Source organism: Nyctereutes procyonoides, unplaced genomic scaffold, assembly GCF_905146905.1.
Source record: "Nyctereutes procyonoides isolate TBG_1078 unplaced genomic scaffold, NYPRO_anot_genome, whole genome shotgun sequence".
Classification (NCBI taxonomy): domain Eukaryota; kingdom Metazoa; phylum Chordata; class Mammalia; order Carnivora; family Canidae; genus Nyctereutes; species Nyctereutes procyonoides.
The window spans coordinates 15780828-15799801 of record NW_026575044.1 but is presented as its reverse complement, the minus strand read 5'-3'; the positions used below and the strand labels follow the sequence as shown (position 1 = coordinate 15799801).

The following is an 18974-nucleotide window of genomic DNA, read 5'->3' as shown; positions in this document are numbered from 1 at the left end:
AGCTCAGCTCGCTTTCTCACATACATTCTCAGTACATACCTGGAAAGGACAAGAGATTTGGGTCATGAGCTCTCATCTCTCTCGGTGCTGACCTGAGCTGGAAAAACAGACCAGAGTCCCCTTGCAGTGTGATAACTAGAAAGGCCGCACACGCCATCTCCTTGCCTAGAGAGGGGCAGCAGCTAGCCCAGCTAATCCTCCTGTCTGTTTCCTCCTCCCCCAGGTGTATCAGTCACCTCCAGTAACACGGGCGTGCCAGATATCTCGGGTTCTGTGTACTCCAAAACCCAGGTAGGTGCCTAGCTCTGGGTAGAAGTGGAAAGAGATGGGCATAGAGGAGGTGGTGTTGCAGTGACTGAAGTCCAATGAACAAGCACGACCCCAAGAGGTGTAGGAAACCTGTCCTAGAAGATGAGTGGTCTCTAGATTTGTTTCTCAAAGAACTTTAAATTTAGCTCTTTGAGAAAGGTGAGAGAAGTGTGCCAGGAAAGTAAGACGTGGCAGGTGGCTGTGATGTGTCTTGAGACTTACTGTGCAACTGTCCTGACTTTCTTTCCATACCACGAGCCTTTTTGCAACTTTCCAAGAGAATGGAATGAAGGGAAACTAGTTTGTTCCGTTCTTTGTAAAAACAAAAGGTGGGAACGGAAGAGTGCATCTGAACTATTAAGCCTGATACATGCAGTGTTAGGAGTTGTGGTGGAGCACTTGGTGACCGAGACCTTTGCCACCAGGATGCCCGAGCTGCACGGTGGGGGTGGTTTGTGATGGTAGAGTCCCAGAGCACGCTCACAGCCGTCCTCTCCTGCTGTGCTGACAGCTGGGAGTCAGCACCCCTGGGTTATGTGTGAGCAAAGATCAGAATGAGTGAGTACTTCTCTCAGGATCCCACAGCCCTTGGAGAACAGAGCAGACCCACGCACGTGCCTTTAGTGCTGCTGTTCTGCTGCATACTGCTCTTGGGGGGTGGGGGACTTGGGCTCTGAAACTCCAGGGCTTGGTTTGCTGACCCCTTTTACTGTCTCTCCCCATCCCTCTGGATAGCAGTCCTTTGAGAAACAAGGTTTTCATTCCGGTACTCCTGCTGCCTCCTTCAACTTGCCTTCAGCCCTAGGAAGTGGGGGGCCCATCAATCCGGCCACAGCTGCTGCCTACCCACCTGCCCCCTTTATGCACATTCTGACCCCCCATCAGCAGCCGCACTCCCAGATCCTCCACCATCACCTGCAGCAGGATGGCCAGGTAATAGCCCTCCCCCTCTCCTCTCCCTTCCTCTTCCTTCCTGTCCCCTACAACTGCCTCCCTTTCCTTCTCTTACCCTTCCTCACAACCACCTTCACCTAACCCTCCCAGCGCCAGCCATGGGCACACAGCACATACACACACAAGTGCACATAACACCAGCTGCCGGCAGAGGAGATGTCAGAGAAGGGGCCAGGCTGAAATTTCCTTTGGGGCCTTTCTCTTCTGCCTCCTATAACACAGCTGCCTCATCCCATCAGACCTGGGTCACGCCTCCCCTCCAACCTCTCCCAGCCTCCCCCATTCCCTGACATTGTAGCTTTCCCTTCTAATGGTGGAGTTCTATTGTCAAAGTTTGTCCCTTTATTTTCCATATATCCTGGTTCTGCCTCAGCTACCATATTTGCAGATGATTCTCTGTTGCCAGCGCCAGCAGGAGGAGCAGGTAATGAAACTGAATGATGATGTGCTTGAACCCACTCCTTTCCAGCCCCCATTTCACCTCCACAGCGTCAGGGAACTTGGAAAGGCTGCACGGTCACAGATGAGGACACACAAACACAGACACCTCGCTGAGCTCTCTGGCCTCCCATTCCTCTCTTGTCCTCCCTCCCCAGTGCCCTCTTTCTTTCTGCCCTTCCCTGACTCTGGAAGCACTTGGTTACTGGAATGGAAAGGATTCTTGGGGCAGCCCCTGGAGCCTGGGGCCTCAGACTGTCTCTCCTACCTCACCTGCAGTGGGCTCTCAGCTGTGCTGTGTGGTAGGGGTGGGGAGCTTGGGGTGGTACAAGTGACCTCTCCTCCATCACGGGTGGCTGAGGAGCTGGGATAAGACAGCTTTCCAAATTGAGGTATTCATGGGATTGATGAAAATGAAATCTCCGTGTGATCACTCCTCTCCAGGAGGCTGTGATTCTCTCTAGAGAGAGAGAGCCTTTTCTCAGAGCAGTGTAGGTGGGAGTGGAGGGAGAAAGTGGAATTGAAAGTGGGGAGAACTCATTCACTGTCTTGTCTCCAAAAGGTATTCTGCCGTCTTTATGTTGTTCCCCTGTTCAAAGCTTGAAAATGCTCTCTTCCCTGTCACAGGTCCTCTAGCACCTATAGAAACCAAATTTTCTGTGGTGGGGAAGTAAACTTCAGAGTCATTTCTAAGCAAGGGGAGTGGGAGAGCAAGACAGTTTCCAGAGCTCTACCTGCAGATATCACAGATTTGTCCCACTAACCAGACACCTTTTTCCTCCTCCTCATCATCCCATTCCCTGCAGACGGGCAGCGGGCAACGTAGCCAGACCAGCTCCATCCCGCAGAAGCCCCAGACCAACAAGTCTGCCTACAACAGCTACAGCTGGGGGGCTAACTGAGGCCCGACCCCCCTCCCGCCCGGCAACCACGGAAACGGCATCAGAGAAAGAGGAAGGGGGGGTTCCGCTGCCCCTACCTCCAGTGTCCCACCCCATGCCTCAGCTTCATGTCTGTCCCGTCCCCATACCACCCCTACTCTGTTGTATGTATTATAGGATTTGTATTTTCTCCTTTTTTTTTTTCCTTTCCTCTCCTCCTCCCCCCCTTGCATTCAAGATTATGAAACTTTGCTGTGGGCCCCGCCTTCCTTCTCCTCCTGTTCACCCTGGTGGTGTATAGGTGAGGTGGGGCAGGGGGACCCCCAAATATATATCAGCCCAACAGCCCTACGTCTCCTCCTTTATTATTAGGAAACAAAACAACAACAAAATGGCGTCATGAATATGAACAGCATTGTCAGATGAATTAGTTGAAGTGTTTTTTTTTTTTTTGTACTGTGTCCTCGAATTCAATGGATTAATGTGTCTTGTATATATAAAAAGAAAACCTCTACCTTCAGCCTCTGCCCGTTCTTGCTCATCTAAGACAGTCTGGTCAGCCAGCTCGGTGAATGAATATTCCGTTCCAGCTGGGCCCCTGGCAGGCTCTGGAGGCCCCAGAATAAAGAGAGCTTCTGCCTTCACCTGCCCTGCTGGGATTCCCTCTCCTTCCCCAGGGGCTTCACAGCCTAGAAGGAGCTGCTGCAAATTTTCATTTCCTCCAGAAGCTGCTTCCTCTGCAGATTTCAGGCTGTGACAGGAATGGACAGCAGACACAGGGTAGAAAGCTGGAGAGTGGGTTTGGGGAGCGGTCGTGTACTGTAGATGGTCCAGGACAATGGGGGGGGGCATGCAGTTCCTGCTTCTTGAGTGCTGCTGGCCCCTTGAAAAGGAGGGGTCAGGAGACCGGGGCCGGGGTGCAGGGAGGGTGGGGGCGCAGGAAAGGAGAGGCTTGAAAGTCAGGGGGCAGGCAGAGGGTTACTTACAGCTCCAAACTCCTCCCCCGGCAAAGCTTACGGGATTTCCCCGGCTCTCTTGCCAAGCCTGTGCCTGCAGGCTGCAGAACCTGCCTAGGGCAGCTAGGATCGGTCACGGTCACCGCACGCCCCTTGGCCGAGGAGCGCCAAGTCCGAGCATCCCCAACCGACCCGTGGATTCAAACGCCGAGCCTGGAACACCTGCCGCACCGGCTCGCTGGGCGGAGGTTGCCCCCTGGCGGCGGCGGCCGGTCCCGGACAGGAAGGCGGCTTAGGGTTCCGGGCCCTCGCCCGCTCCCTTCGCGGGCAGGGCGGGCGGCTCGGGACCGGGCGGCGCCCCGCGCCGCCTGAGCCGTGCAGACGGTCGTGTTACGACAGCGTGCCGCGCCGCCGGCCTGCTTTCCGGCAGGCGGCCCGACGCTGCTCTCAACTTCCGGCGGCGGAGTGCAGCTGTGGCCAGGTGCGAATGGGCCTCGGTGGGGTCTGCAGGTTCGAGTCCCAAAATGGGGATGAGCTTCTTTGATCTCTTTCGGGGCTTTTTCGGCCTTTCTGGACCTCGGAGGTTAGAGTGGGTCGGGGTCGGACGAGGGTGGGGTGTCCTGAGGGGAGCTTGATCTCTGACACCCAGTTCTTGGGAAGCCGTCCTCTTCGTCACTCCTTCACCAGCTGCGGAGAGGACAGAAGTCTGCGCACTCGCCCCGCGGCGGTCACCTGGGCGGCCGCTGAGAGGACTAACCGCAGTTTAAGCCTTTCTCCAGTCTGGGGTGATGCAACAGGGGCCTGGGCGGGAGAAACAGTGGGGGCCCGGCGGGGGTGGGGCGCGGGGGGCAGGGGCACGGCCTGCCTGCGAGGTGAGGACCGACCCTGACACAGACGGAAGCCCGACGGCGCCCCGCCAGCCTCACTCCCGCACCTCGGTGCGCAGACCTCTGCCCTTGGCTCCTCGGCCACCCGGAGCTGATTGTGCGGCCGAAGGTGTGGCTGAGATTCTGGTGCTCAATCTACCTTCACTCCCAGCCACAGAGATCCCTTTTTTGGAGGGATGACTCGAGATGAAGATGAGGACGATGAGGAAGAGGAGGAAAAAGCAGCCCCGTGGAGCCATGGGAGCTCGAGGTCTGAGGGTCCCCAGGCCCCGGAAGAATTTGGCTTTGGCTTCACCTTCACTCCAGGAGGGATGCGTTTCCATGATAACTTCGGCTTTGATGACCTGATTCGTGATTTTAATAACATCTTCAGCGAGATGGAAGCCTGGACCTTGCCTTCCCGCCCTTCTGGTGTGTGGCTGCCCCTGGAGCACCTCTGGTTTCTCCTGGGTTAGTGGGTGAAGCCAGGAGCCTGAAGAGAGTAGCTGGGGGGGGGGGGGGTGAGAAGAATGATAATATCAAGGCTGTGAGGAGCCCAGGTCCTCTCCCACCCCCAGCATCCATCTGCCCCCTTTTCCCAGAACTTCCAGGTCCTGGTCCTGAATCAGAGACACCTGGTGAGAGACGCCGGGAGGGACAGACACTTCGGGACTCAATGCTTAAGTATCCAGATAGTCACCAGCCCAGGATCTTTGGGGGGGTCTTGGAGAGTGATACAAGAAGTGAATCCTCCAAACCAGCCCCAGACTGGGGCTCCCAGAGACCTTTTGGTCTGGTGAGTGCTTCTGGGCCCCAAGTGAGAGCCTGCGGGAGGTAACTAATAAAGCACAGACTGGAGCTTGTCAGAATCTAGCAAAGTTGGGTTGGGATCCTAGGTTCTCCACTTCTAGTGTATTTATCTGTTTTCTATTTTAAGCTCCTTGTAGGATTGGGCGGAGGGGGCGCATGAGGGTGGGAGTTCTGCTTTTTTCTTTATTTTTTTTATGACTTTTTTTTAAAAGGTTTATTTTATTTTATTTATTTATTCCTGAGAGAGAGATAGAGGCAGAGACACAGGCAGACGGAGAAGAAGGCTCCATGCAGGGAGCCCGATGCGGGACTTGATCCCGGATCTCCAGGATCACGCCCTGGGCTGAAGGCGGCGCTAAACCGCTGAGCCACCTGGGCTGCCCTATAACTTTTTTTTAAAGATTTTATTCATTTATTCATGAGAGACAGAGAGAAGCAGAGACACAGGCAGAGGGAGAAGCAGGCTCCATGCAGGGACGTGATCCTGGGGTCCTGGGATCCAGCCCCACATTGGGCTCCCTGCTCAGTGGGGAGTCTGTTTCTCCCTTTCCCTCAGCCCCTCCTGTACTCCCTGTCTCTCTCAAATGCGTAAAACCTTCAAAAAAAAAAATCACCAGTCTGTATGATTCTGGGACAAGACGGATTGTTAGATAGGATAGAGTGTCAGTTGAGGAGAGCCTTTTGGTGGAAAGATAGATTGAACGGGTAGGACAGAAAAAGGGGTGAGTAAATAAAGCTATCCTGAGTGGAATCCTCTGTCCCAGGGGAAAAGTAGTTACGGAACTTAGGAATATTTTGGATTCTGTGACCTCTCAAGTTTCAGATTGAAAGGTATCATTTCACCTATTTTGCCTTCTACAGTTTGATGATAAGTGGCCTGTGACCCCCCGTTCTAGAGCCAGAGAAGATAATGGTGAGTCTGGAGGGAGGGGACATTTAACGTACCCTCTGTTCTCTCTCCCTTACATTTCTTCTTGTCACACTTGGCCCCTTCTTTTCCTTTGGACTCTTGATTTCGTGTTTCCTCTCTGCCCTTCTAGATCTTGATTCGCAGGTTTCCCAGGAAGGCCTCGGCCCAGTTCTGCAGCCCCAGCCCAAATCCTATTTCAAGAGCGTCATGGTGACTAAGATCACTAAGCCAGATGGGGTGAGTTGGAACAGAGGAGTAAAGGGAAATGTGGCCAGAGGATGCCATGGAAGAGCAATCTATATAAAGAAACCTGTGAACTCACTCGTATTGATCTTAGAGATATGGTTGGGGTCTCTCCTTGTAGACAGTAGAGGAGCGCCGGACTGTGGTGGATAGTGAGGGCCGGACAGAGACCACAGTAACCCATCAAGAAGCAGATGGCAGTCCTAGAGATGGTAAGTAAAGTGTGTGAATCAAAAAGGTCCATCTCTTATTTCCTTGGGCAAAAAACACACATACTTTTTCAGCCTTTGATATTCTTCTCCTTGTCCACTGCCCATTCTTTTTCATTTAGTGTGTCTGTATGTATCACTTTCTCCTTAGATCCAGAATCACCAACACCTCCAGCCCTGGATGATGCCTATTCCATCCTGGATTTATTTCTAGGACGTTGGTTCCGGTCCCGGTAGCCTTGTTAACCCTCGGAGGCCTTCAGATTCTTTCTACCCTTCGCTCACTGTCAGTGGGCTTAGCTTCTCCTGCCACCTCAGGGTCTTGGGTGTATGGAACAGTGAGTTGGGGGTAATGTCAGTATGTGACTCACCTAAACTGACCAATAAAACCTTTATTTATGCTAACTCCTTGGTCTTAGTTTTGTCTAGGCTGTTCTACCCTTTTTTTTTTTAAAGGCCTCCCAAGCTCTCTCCAGTCGGTGGGACCCGCCTGCTGCGCAGGGTGAGCGGAGGCTCTTCTACTTTGTAGTACCATCCAGGGCTTCCCAAATTATTTTGGCCCACATATTCTTACTTCTTAATTTTTTGTTCTGCTTCCCAACCCTGATTTGATAAATAGGGTCAGGTACTGGTAGAAAATGAGTATTCTTATGGAGGAGATACCTAGAGACAATTCCAGGAAAATTTACACAGGGATGCATTAGTCTAACAAGCGGAAGTGTGTGTGGAAATGTAGGGACACCTGCTTCCCCAGGTGTGGGATCACTACGATCGGACATTTCACGAGGTAATTTGATGAAATACATTGGCAAATATTTTTTCCTTTAGTGGGTATGTATTCCCCCCCCCCCCCCGCCCCATGTATGTTGGGGAAAATATAACTAGGACAAACGTTGCTAGATTTTTTTTTCTCATTAAAGAAATTCTTAGGAGCACCTAGGTGGCTCAGTCGGTTGAGCATCCAACTATTGGTTTCAGCTCAGGTCATGATCTCAGTCATGAGATTGAGCCCTGCATCAGGCTCCATGCTGAGCTCGGAGTCTGCTTGTCTATCTCCTTCCCACTCTTTTTTTTTTTTCCCTTCCCACTCTTTCCCCATTCTACCCCCCTGCTCAATCTCTCTCTCTCTCTTTCTCAAATAATAAACCTTTAAACAAAAACAAAACTTTAGCACTGTGGCTTATAGTGGCAGATCTTAAACATTTATTTACCTCTGTTTTCTTGAAATTTCACTAAAATGACAATAAAGGGATTTTTCTAAGGAAGCAAATCATAAGAACAAAGATATAATCATGAAATTTTGTCTTTTCTCTTTATTATATCTTTATGTGAACAGAAGTTGATTTATTACCCAAGAAGTTGTTTATATTTCTCTTTATGGTTAGTGCTCTTTATATCTTAGGAATCTCCCCAACCCAAGGTTAAAAAAGTATTTCTTTATCCTCTACAAGTTTTATTAGTTCTGCTTTTTATATTTAGGTTTTTATTTATTATTTTTTAAAGATTTTATGTATTTATTCATGAAAGACAGAGAGAGGGGCAGAGGGAGAAGCAGGCTCCCTGTGGGGAGCCCGATGCAGGATTTGATGCCAGGACTCCGGGATCATGCCCTGAGCCGGAGGCAGATGCTCAACCACTGAGCCACCCAGGCATCCCTACATCTAAGTTTTTAAATCCATCAAGAATTTATCTTCCTATGGGGTATGAACCACAGGACCAGGATGCCTCGGCAGCTCAGCAATTGATTGTCTGCCTTTGGCTCAGGGCATGATCCCAGGGTCCTGGGATTGAGTCCCATATTGAGCTCCCTGCATGGAGCCTGCTTCTCCCTCTGCCTATGTCTCTGCCTGTTTCTCTCTGTGTCTCATGAATAAATAAATGGAATCTAAAAAAAAAAAAAAAAAGAACCATGGGACCAACTTCATTTTATTGTATTTGGAAAAATACATATGCATATGTATGTACAGATATGGATATATTTTGTACACACACACACACAAATACACATGGTTCCCTGTGCTGGGCCTTTCTGTCTGTCCTTTTAATCTATTTGTCTCTGTGCCTACTCACATTTTAAAATTGCAGACTTGTATTTAGTAGAACATGTCCTCTGACTTTTTTCTCCTTTTAGTATGTAAGGATACAATTTCTTAATTAATTAATTAATTAATTAATTAATTTGAAAAAGCACACGTGGGCAGCCCTGGTGGCTTAGCGGTTTAGCGCCGCCTTCAGCCCAGCACGTGATCCTGGAGACCCGGGTTTGAGTCCCACGTCGGGCTCCCTGCATGGAGCCTGCTTCTCCATCTGCCTGTGTCTCTGCCTCTGTCTCTCTCTCTCTCTCTCTCTGTCTCTGTCTCTAATAGGTGAATAAAATCTTAAAAAAAAAAAACAGTTTGAGCACACGTATGAGTGGGGGCGGGGGGCAGAGGGAGAGAATCTCAACCAGACTCTGCTGAGCATAGAGCCCAGCTCTATCCCACAGCCCCGAGATCATGACCTGAGCCAAAGCCAAGAGTTGGATTCTGAACTCACTGAGCCACCCAGGCACCCTTACAATTGATTTTTCTTTTTAGGATTTTATTTATTTATTCATGAGACACAGAGAGGCAGAGACACAGGCAGAGGGAGAAGCAGGCTCCACGCAGAGAGCCCAATGCAGAACTCGATCCTGGGTCTCCAAGATTATGCCTTGGGCCAAAGGCGGTGCTAAACCGCTGGGCCACCGGGGTTGCCCACAATTGATTTTTCTAATCAGCTTTTCAGAGTACCACCTTAAACACATGGAGCTGGAGATGACCAGATATCTGTGGATAGCCTCCAGCATGAACAGTGGACTCAGACAAGAGAAGCGACTTGGGAGAAACATACCTGCAGAAAGATGAAGATTTAGCAAGGGCACGTTTTAATGTCCTTAGAAATAAAAGATGATACATCCATAAAGAAGGTATTCCTGCAAAAGAGGAATAAACAAAATAAGAATGAACTTTGAGGAGTTTAAAAAAATGTGATGGCAGAAATGAAAAACTGTAAAAAGATTTTATTTTAATTAAGAAAATTTTTTTTTATTTATTCCTGAGATAGAGAGGGGCAGAGACACAGGCAGAGGGAGGAGCAGGCTCCATGCAGTGAGCCCAACGTGGGACTTGATCCTGGGTCTCCAGGATCAGGCCCTGGGCTGAAGGCAGCGCTAAACTGCTGAGCTACCAGGGCTGCCCTTATTTTAATTTTTTTTTTAAACATTTTTTATTTATTCATTCATGAGAGACACGAGAGAGAGAGAGAGAGGCAGAGACACAGGCAGAGGGAGAAGCAGGCTCCACGCAGGAAGCCCAACGTGGGACTCGATCCTGGGTCTCCAGGATCAGGCCCTGGGCTGAAGGCAGTGCTAAACCACTGCGCCACCGGGGCTGCCCTTAATTTTTTTTAAAGATTTTATTTTCTATTTTTTATTTTATTTTTTATATTTTATTTTAAAGATTTTACAAGGCTGCCCCTGTATAAAGGTTTTAATGACAAAGGTGAGGAAATCTCCAGAAAGACCAAGTGATATAGAAAACAGGAAAAAAGTACACCTGAAACTAATAGAATGTTTGCATGTTGACTATGTTTCATAAAAATTTTTTTAGAAAAGGAAAAAAAAGAGGGGGACGCTTGGGTGGCTCAGCGATTGAGCGATTCCCTTTGGCTCAGGGTGTAATCTCAGGGTCCTAGGATTGAGTCCTGCATCAGTCTCCCCTGAGGGAGCCTGCTTCTCCCTCTGCCTGTGTCTCTCTCTGCCCCTCTCTTTGTGTCTCTCGTGAATAAGTAAAATCTTAGAAAAAGAAAAAAACGATAAGAAAACTAACAATGGGGCAGCCCCAGTGGCGCAGTGATTTGGCGCCGCCTGTAGCCTGGGGTGTGATCCTGGAGACCAGGGATCGAGTCCCGTGTCGGGCTCCCTGCATGGAGCCTACTTCTCCCTCTGCCTGTGTCTCTGCCTCTCTGTGTGTCTATGAATAAATAAATAAAATCTTTTAAAAAAAAGAAAGAAAACTAACAAACCATCAATGAAATAAACCTAGAGGGGATCCCTGGGTGGCGCAGCGGTCTGGTGCCTGCCTTTGGCCCAGGGCGTGATCCTGGAGACCCGGGATCGAATCCCACGTCGGGCTCCTGGTGCATGGAGCCTGCTTCTCCCTCTGCCTGTGTCTCTGCCTCTCTCTCTCTCTCTGTGTGACTATCATAAATTAAAAAATAAATAAATAAATAAATTTTAAATAAATTGAAATAAACCAAGAAAATATCCCGGAAGTGGAGAATTTTACTTCTTTTTTAAAAAATTTAAAGGCAGAGACACAGAGGGAGAAGCAGGCTCCATGCAGGGAGCCCGATGTGGGACTCCATCCCAGGTCTCCAGGATCAGGCCCTGGGCTGAAGGTGGCGCTAAACCACTGAGCCACCAGGGCTGCCCGAGAATTTTACTTCTAACCTGAAAGACCCACTACATGCTAAATAGCAAGGATAAAAATAAATCCACACTACTTCAGAACACTAGAGACAAAGGAAAATCAAAATGATTTGAGAGAAGGTTTAGAGGAATCTGGGGATTCAGGATTCTTAGTTGCATCTACCCAGATGTCCCTATCTCAAGTGTCAGGATCCTACCCTTTTTCTTTTAGGACCCTACCCTTGACACAGGAAACCTACTGGGGCTGAGAATTGCACTTTCTCTAAAACTCTGCTACTCATACACTTCACATCTGAGCTGGTCCTCCACTCTAATGCTCATTGGTTGCAAGAGGTTAGGCTTTCCTGAAATGCTGTCAAGGGAGCCCAGTGGCTTTTGCAGTCTGCCTTTGCTTGGTGATAGGTTTTGCAGAATCTAGTGACCATTTCCCTCAGCCTCTTCTTCAGTGCTGGAGATACTGCACAAGTGCATGTCCTTCCAACCAGTCACCGCTTCCAGCTGCCTACTGCTGGCCGTTTTAATCATTGCATCATTTCAAGCTAGAGACTATCCATATTCTACCTACTACCATGATAGAGTTCTTGTCAACCAGCCCGTGAGTGATCGCCCAAATTCCGTTCTAGATTTTGTGGAACCACTCCTGACACCAGCTCTTAAATTGGGTTCCCTGGGAAAAGACAAAGATGAAAAGAGACATGAGCAAGGTTTCTTGGGGGTGCTAGCACTCTCTGGGGATACAAATGCTAGGAAGTTGAGGAAGGCAGGATGAGGCAGAGTGGGGACTGACACAAGGAAGTTGCAAGAGAAGCCTCAGCTAATGCTAAGGGGACTTTGAAGCTAGAGTGACCCTTCAGGGTTGTTCTGTATTGAGGCAAAGAGGCCAGGTCGTTGTATCCCTGCATCAACCAGTTGTTGACATGAACCCTATAGGAGAGCATGTCACCTTGGGTGAAGCCATCTTAAGCCATGGAAGGTAGTACCACGAGGGAAACAGCTGTGTACTCTCAGCATCTGATATTCCCAGCAGCTGGGAAATGGGTGCATTGCCCCGAATGGGCACCTGTGTGTAGAGCATTCTGATATCCACTAAACCCAGTAAAGAACTACTGCGTACAGATATGCCCACTATTGCATTAGAACCTGGGGCTTATGGGGCCCACCTCTCAAGAACCTTGTAAACTATATATAGTATCTTCATGTGTATGTTTCCACCTACTAGAAGAACATGCTCTATGGAAGAACACACACTGTATTTTGCTCACCCTGCTCCCCAGGTCTGGAATTTGACTCATAGTTGAATGAACCTAATTGGAGGCTTGTGATAAGAAGTAGGAAGTGGTGGCTCTGTGTTATGCAGAATCAGGGTGGCAAGCATCCAGAGAAGCGGGGGTGGGGCTCCCTGTGGGCAAAAAGTGCTCCTTTAGCCATGGCAGGGGACACAAAGCTGTAGCACTTTCTAACCAAGGTGAGCTCTGCACGAGGGAAGTGCAAGTGTTCACTGAGTGGATTTCATTTCTGCAGCTTCTGGTCGTTGGCCCAGCTTCTCTGGATGCCTGTGGAACTTTGTAAGCATCCAAATGGAAGAAACACTTCTCATTCCACATGAAAAGCATTGTGCAATAGGGATGGAGAATCAGAAGATCTGGATTTGAATTCAGGCTTAGCCCTTAAGTAGCTGTGTGGCCTTGGAGAGTCCTGAGGGTCTCCAGTCCCTCATGGGCAGAGTGGGAGGAGTGGTGCTTCCTTCCAGGGTGGTCTAGGCCACCTGCACTGATGCAGGACACTTCCTCCAGCCCATCAGCACAGGAAGAATGACAATGGCAGACAAAGTACACAGAGCCCGGGCAAACTCCAGGCTCTGGTCGTGCACCAAGCTTGTCCTTGGACATTCTCCCATCATCTCTACGTCCTTAGCCTACACACGTGTACAGATACTGCTGTTCAAGAGCTGAGGTAATTGGTTTTAAAGTCTGTTCCTTATCTGGCAGGCACTACTCGTGTGCCTATGCAGACGGAGGGAGCAGCAGCCAGAGACAGGGTATCCTCACCATGGCCTACAGCCACCCCCTGGCTAAAGTCAAGAGCAGGCTCCAGATCCGCAGCCACCTGGCCCGACAGTGCCTGGCAGAGTTTCTGGGAGTGTTCGTGCTCATGGTAGGCTGGGTAACTGGGGAAGGAAAGAGGTGAGCTGGGGAGAAGTTTTTGGCTCCTCTTGGTGTCTCCCTTCTTTAACTGCCCATCAATTCTCCTCCCCTCCCTTCCCCTTCCCCTTCCCCTTCCCTTCCTTTATTCATGTGAGAGACCCAGAGAGAGGCAGAGACACAGGCAGAGGGAGAAGCAGGCTCCCTGCGGGGATCCTGATGTGGGACTGGATCCCCGGACCAGGGATTATGCCCTGAGCCAAGGCAGACACTCAACCACTGCCCATGCGTCCCTGCCCATCATTTCTCTCCCTGCCCTTGTCCCTTCCATTCCTGCCCATCTCTCATCCTCCTTCCCTGTTGTCACTCATCCTCCACATCTCTCCTTTATTGTCCCTCCATGTGTTTTTCTCCCTTCCCTGTCGACTCCTGCTCATTCAACAACCCGGGCTGTTCCTCTGGCTTTGCCAGGTGCTCTGTCCCCCTCTGGTTGCCCGGGCTCCCTGTTCCTGGGGCGCCCTGTTCCTGGTTCTCGTTCCTCATCTTTCCTCTCCCACCAGATCCTCACCCAGGGTGCTGTGGCACAAGCTGTCACCAGTGGAGAAGGCAAAGGCAACTTCTTCACCATGTTTCTGGCTGGCTCCCTAGCTGTTACGATAGCCATCTACGTGAGTGGTAATGTTTCAGGTGAGGAGGGTGGGAACTGGTCATCCTTGGGACAGAACGTGCACGTGAGTGTGGGTAGATGACAGAGCCTCCAGTGACTCATAAACATCGTCTCCTTGAGCTTGACCGGTGCCTTGGACTGGGATGACTGGGATATGCCTTGGGCTGGGTCCAGCCCTTCCCCTGTGTGTGTGTCTCCTGAACTCACTTAGGCAGAGAGCTTTGGCAAAGCGTTAGGGTAAGTGCTTGCCTTCTTGTGTCCCCTGCTGAAGCCCTCTGGAGTCATCACCTGCTGGTCCCCAGACAGGTGCTATTGTCAGTGTGCCTGGCTGCAGCCCTGAGATGTGAACACTGTCTTAGGAAGATCTGGGGCTTTCTTGTGTGATCCGGTTGAGCCTCAGCTTCCTGACACATCTGCCTGAGGAGTAGGGGGGTGGCAGGGGCACCTGGCAGGCTCAGAGGAGTGTGTGACTCTTGATTTCAGGATTGTGAGTTTGAGCCCCACGCTGGGAATACTATTTTAAATAAGTAAAAATTTTTTCAAAGTCGTGAGGAGTAGCAGTAGTACCTGGTGTGTGCCTGGCAGTGGCACTTAACGGATGTTGGTTTTCTTTTCTGGATCCCTAAAGGGGCCCACCTGAATCCAGCCTTCTCCCTGGCCATGTGCCTCCTGGGACGCCTCCCCTGGGCCAAGCTCCCCATTTACTGCCTGGTGCAGCTTCTGTCTGCTTTCTGTGCTTCAGGAGCCACCTATGCTCTCTATTACGGTAATGTGGTCAGGAGCATCTGCATGTGGCTAGGAGTGCCTTGCAGTGATTTTGAGCCAATGAAGATGGAAATCCTGGGTGTCCCCCTCCCCTGCAGATGCCCTACAGAACTATACAGGTGGGAACCTGACAGTGATGGGCCCCAAGGAGACGGCCTCCATATTTGCCACCTACCCTGCCCCTTATCTGTCCCTGAACAACGGCTTCCTGGATCAGGTAACTGTGAAGGGAGAGTTGGAAAAGCCCCAGTCTTTGCCTTGTCCCCTCTGGCCCTGGGGAATGTGGGGTTGGGTCTATTTCAGCACCACCCCCACTCCTGTATTGGACAAAGTCAGATGACATGGGCTGGTGGCCTAGGATGCTTGGGTGAGAAAGAGCAGTTGGACCATCTGGCAGCTTATGGGGGCTCCTCTGCCTCTGTTGACCCCAAGGTTCTGGGCACAGGGATCCTGATTGTGGGGATCTTGGCCATCCTGGACACACGGAACAAAGGAGTGCCTGCGGGTCTGGAGCCTGTGGCTGTCGGGCTGCTGATCCTGGCCATTGGGCTATCCATGGGTGCCAACTGTGGGTTCCCACTCAACCCCGCCCGGGACCTGGGCCCACGGCTTTTCACCTACGTGGCCGGCTGGGGCCCTGAAGTCTTCAGGTGAGAGAGGACAGCGTCCCTCTCCAGTACCTCCACTCTCCTCCCTCTGCGAAGGGCTCTGAGTCTAGGTCCCAGCTCTCTCCTCTTGCATAGTTCTCTTGGCTTGTTAGGACAATGTCCCTCATCTAAGCCCTGGTTCTCCCTTTGCCTCTTACCTCCTACTCCCTTCCCATACAAACTGTAGAGATGGTGTTCTTGGGCATGTCATATGACCTCCTTGGGCAGTAGCGACCTCATCAGCAAAATGGATATATTCAGATAATTCCCTAAGGCAAGAGGCTGGACCAGGCTCTCCTGGGGTCTCTAAGTGCCATGCTGTTGAAGCTCCCCAGGAACTGCTTTCAAGAGTGCACTAGGTACTGCCCCCAGTCTGCCATGAAGGCTAGGGGAGCCAGCCCTGAGGTCACCTTGTGTCCTTCTCTTGTAGTGCTGGTAATGGCTGGTGGTGGGTGCCTGTGGTGGCCCCTCTGGTAGGGGCTACGCTTGGCACAGCCACATATCAGCTGCTGGTGGCTCTCCACCATTCTGAAGAGTCAGAGCCAGCTCAGGATCTAGAGTTTGCCCAACATAAAGCTTCAGACTTGGAAATTCCTGCCTCCGCTCAGTGTAAGCTATGATTCTGACATGGCAGCCCTCACCTCCCTTGTGGACACTGGAGAGGGCCAGAGACCCAGGGCTGGTGACAAGACATTCTCTGTACCAGCCAGCATCGCAGTTCGCTCTTCAAGCCATCCTTTCCCCCTGAACTGGGCAGGATACTTAGACGGGGCGGTAACCCCGCGCCAGGCCCCTCCCGCTGGCCCTCCTTGCTCCCCCTCCTCCTCCAGCAGGTCTTGGGACAGTGATGGCTTCCGCGGACGAAGAGCCTCCCAGTGGCCGCCAAAGGGTGCACCCTGGAGGGGCCCGGGGTGGGGTGGGGGGCGGGCAGCCTCGGTGAGGGGGGCTCCTAGCCCCAAGACCTCTGCGCAGCCGCGGTTCCCTCGCGGGGCAGCTCCCCAGGTGGCGAGGAGACGACCGCGAGCGCAGGGGGAGAACTGAGGCACAGCCCGGTGCCCAGACGCTCCAGCCATCCCTCCCGGAGAGGGGTGCGGTGCGCCCAGGAGTAAGGCCCTGACTCTGGGGCCGCGGGGGGGGGGGGGGGCTCGCTCTCACGCCCCTACCTGGCCGCCCTCCCGGGACCCTTTCCAGTGAATAAGAGCGCCAGGGCTCCCTTTGGGGTGCCTGGCTGGCTCAGTCGGAGGAACTTGCCAGTTGATCTCGGAGGCCGTGAGTTGGAGCCCCATGTTGGGTGCGCAGATTACTTAAGTAAATGAACTTAAAAAAAAAAAAAAAAGTCTGGTCTCGTTACTCTCTGGCCGACTGGAGACGTGCGGTGAGGTGGAGGGGGCCCCTGGGTGGAGGTGCCTCTGGGTGAAGGGGCCGTGGGATGGAGGGGCCCCTGGGTGGAGCGCCGTGGGATGGAGGGGCCCCTGGGTGCAGGGGCCGCGGGATGGAGGGGTCCCGGGGTGGAGGTGCTCCGGGATGGAGGTGCCGCGGGAGGGGCGGGGGCCATGGCTCGGAAGGGTTAAGACCCCCCATCCCCCGCCCCGCACAAAGATGGCGGCTCCCTCCTTCCCTCCCCCTCTCCTCCACCCCAAAGCCCCCGCCCGCCCCCCGCCTCTGCCGCCGACTCCGTCACTTCCGCCCCGCTGCGGCCGAAACTGACACAAAGTAGCGGGCCGAGCCCCGGGGGAGCGGGGCTGCAGCTGGGGGCGGGAGCCCGGGGGAGCCGAGCCGAGCGCCCCCCGCCGCAGCCCCCGGCATGGGCTGGACGGGGCGGCCGGGGCGGGCGCCCGGCGCCGCGCGCTGAGGTGAGGCAGGAGGGCTGAAGGGAGGGGGCGGCGCGGCGGGGAGTGCCGCCCGACACTTGTAGGGTGAGGGATGCGTCTCTGGAGGGGGCCCCAGGAGGAGTCTGACCCTGACCACGGAAGGGGTACGGGATCCCATTTCCTGCTGTCCCCTTGACCTGCCAGCCTTCTCTGGGAGAAGGGTCCGTCTTCCCGGCTTAGGCTTCGGGCTGGAAGGGAGTGGGGGCCCCGCCAGAGGAGGAGCACTGCCTTCCTCCCAGAGCCGGCTATTTTTATTCTAAATGTGGCTGTAGAGGGGGCTGGGGCCGGGTGATGGGCAGGGCAACGTGGCTGGTGTGTCTAGTGTTAAAGAAACCCAGGCTGTGGGGAGCCTGGGGAGAAGTGAGTGCCTGCCCCCATGCCTCCCACTCTTGCTCCCTCCCCACCAGGGCCCCCAGAGGGGATGAGTTCTGGGAGCAAGTCAGCTTTCATTCTCCCCAGGGCCTTAGAAGTAAAACAACTTTCCTGCTCTGTGTCCAGACTCGGGAATCCTAAGAGTGTGTGTGGTCCCTTCATTAATTCTTTCGTAGGACTCAAGCCCAGATCTTCAGGCTGGTGGTGTTTCTTGATGGACTCTCTTTTGGAGGGTGGGGCTGGCTATGGAACTTGTGGTGCCCACCCTCCCATCTTCTCCTTTAGCCTCTTCCTCCACACCCCACCCTGCTGTGACTCATGCTCTAGACTGGGTGGAGACCCTGGCCAGGGCCCCTGGAGGAGGGCTTGGCATCTCCCAAACATGGATGAAGTTTTTTCCTCCTGAGCCAGGCACCCTTGGCAAGATCAGTGTTGGGAAGGGTCGGGGAGGAAGAGGACTTCTGACTTTCTGCCTGACCTGGGGTTCAGAAAGGGAGTCTGAGTTAGTAAAGGGATGGCTGGTGTGGGTGACAGGCTGTGGCCAGAGTCTGTAATTATAGAGGTTGGTCAGACAGGCAATCAGTATCTTTTTGGGCTGACAGGCTGGCAGGCTGTGCCTCGGAGGCCCAGGACAAGGGAACAGATGAGGGGGAAGGCTTTTCACCCAGACAGAGAAAGAGGAGGTGACAAGAGGACCCAGGGCCTGGCTGGCAATAGGGATGAGGCTCTGACCCTGTCTCCTAGGCCAGACCTTTTTACCTTTTTAGGTGAAAGGGACATGGTAAGATGGAAGGAAAAACAAAGGCCTGTGTGATTCTCCCTGAGCCTGTATCTACTGCCATCCTGGCAGGGCTGGGCTTGTGGGGAGGGAGAGAGAGGGTGACTCCCCAGCACAGTGGGCAAGGCCCCTCTGCTGACCCAGGAAGTGAGAGGAAGTGGTTTGGGGACCTGTTCAGGAAATGAAGCCCAGGCCTGTAGTGTGAGCTCCCCTGGAGGAGGTGAGAATGGAAGCCCCAGCAATGTGGGATGGCAGGGTTATAAGCATTTTGAGTAAGGTGGAGCTTGCCCACTGTTTCCTGAGGCTCTGCCAGGTGTTTCCTGGCTCAGGTTCCCTCCACCCTACCCTTTGGAAACTCTGCTTTCCAGTAAACACAGGCAACCTCTCATGGCCACCAGGAGGGCACAGGGGAGCATCCATTGCTGCGGGGATGGGTACCCTGAGTGCTGTGCTCCTCCTGTCTGTCTGGCCATTTCTCCTTGTCTGCTTCCTTCTCTGCAGGTCTTGGCTTTTGTAGACTGGCAGTTCTGACACACACGTATCCAGGGCTGAGGCCTCTGCAGAGGGTAATGAAGGGTTACCCTTGGCTTTCTGACCTCACACATATGTCACCTTCCTGCAGGGTCTCCCATGGGATTGCTGGGACCTTGCTGGGTGAGATGGCACTGTGTGCACAAAAGCGCCCCCCAGGTAAGACGGGGGCAGCG

The 18974-nt window shown here is 52.6% G+C and overlaps 3 protein-coding genes across 14 annotated transcripts in view; all 3 read left to right on the top strand.

Moving 5' to 3' along the window:
* The window catches only part of UBAP2L (ubiquitin associated protein 2 like), a 41159-nt gene extending 38057 nt beyond the window's left edge, over positions 1 to 3102 (top strand). For 4 of the 11 annotated variants that reach the window (XM_055324115.1, XM_055324110.1, XM_055324107.1 and 1 more), the window contains 4 exons: positions 224 to 291; positions 1045 to 1242; positions 1637 to 1687; positions 2508 to 3102. In XM_055324115.1, the coding sequence (XP_055180090.1) occupies positions 224 to 291; positions 1045 to 1242; positions 1637 to 1687; positions 2508 to 2603 (413 nt within the window). In that variant the 3' untranslated portion in view covers positions 2604 to 3102. The remainder of the gene's footprint in view (positions 1 to 223; positions 292 to 1044; positions 1243 to 1636; positions 1688 to 2507) is intronic. The other 7 variants (XM_055324117.1, XM_055324114.1, XM_055324111.1 and 4 more) reach the window with 3 other exon arrangements.
* An 871-nt stretch (positions 3103 to 3973) lies between these two features.
* On the top strand, positions 3974 to 6981 carry HAX1 (HCLS1 associated protein X-1). 2 transcript variants are annotated; one of them, XM_055324122.1, is made up of 7 exons: positions 3974 to 4121; positions 4577 to 4836; positions 5007 to 5200; positions 6076 to 6127; positions 6255 to 6361; positions 6489 to 6579; positions 6728 to 6981. In XM_055324122.1, exons 1-7 carry the CDS (start codon positions 4063 to 4065, stop codon positions 6811 to 6813), a joined length of 849 nt encoding a protein of 282 aa, XP_055180097.1. In that variant the 5' UTR covers positions 3974 to 4062; the 3' UTR covers positions 6814 to 6981. The 2 variants fall into 2 exon arrangements, with proteins under 2 accessions (XP_055180097.1, XP_055180099.1); XM_055324124.1 differs by lacking the exon at positions 3974 to 4121 and adding an exon at positions 4154 to 4323.
* Positions 6982 to 12893: 5912 nt separating this feature from the next.
* On the top strand, positions 12894 to 16119 carry AQP10 (aquaporin 10). Its single transcript, XM_055324207.1, has 6 exons — positions 12894 to 13180; positions 13728 to 13854; positions 14463 to 14600; positions 14698 to 14816; positions 15032 to 15249; positions 15677 to 16119. Exons 1-6 carry the CDS (start codon positions 13076 to 13078, stop codon positions 15864 to 15866), a joined length of 897 nt encoding a protein of 298 aa, XP_055180182.1. The 5' UTR covers positions 12894 to 13075; the 3' UTR covers positions 15867 to 16119.
* Positions 16120 to 18974: the final 2855 nt, after the last annotated feature.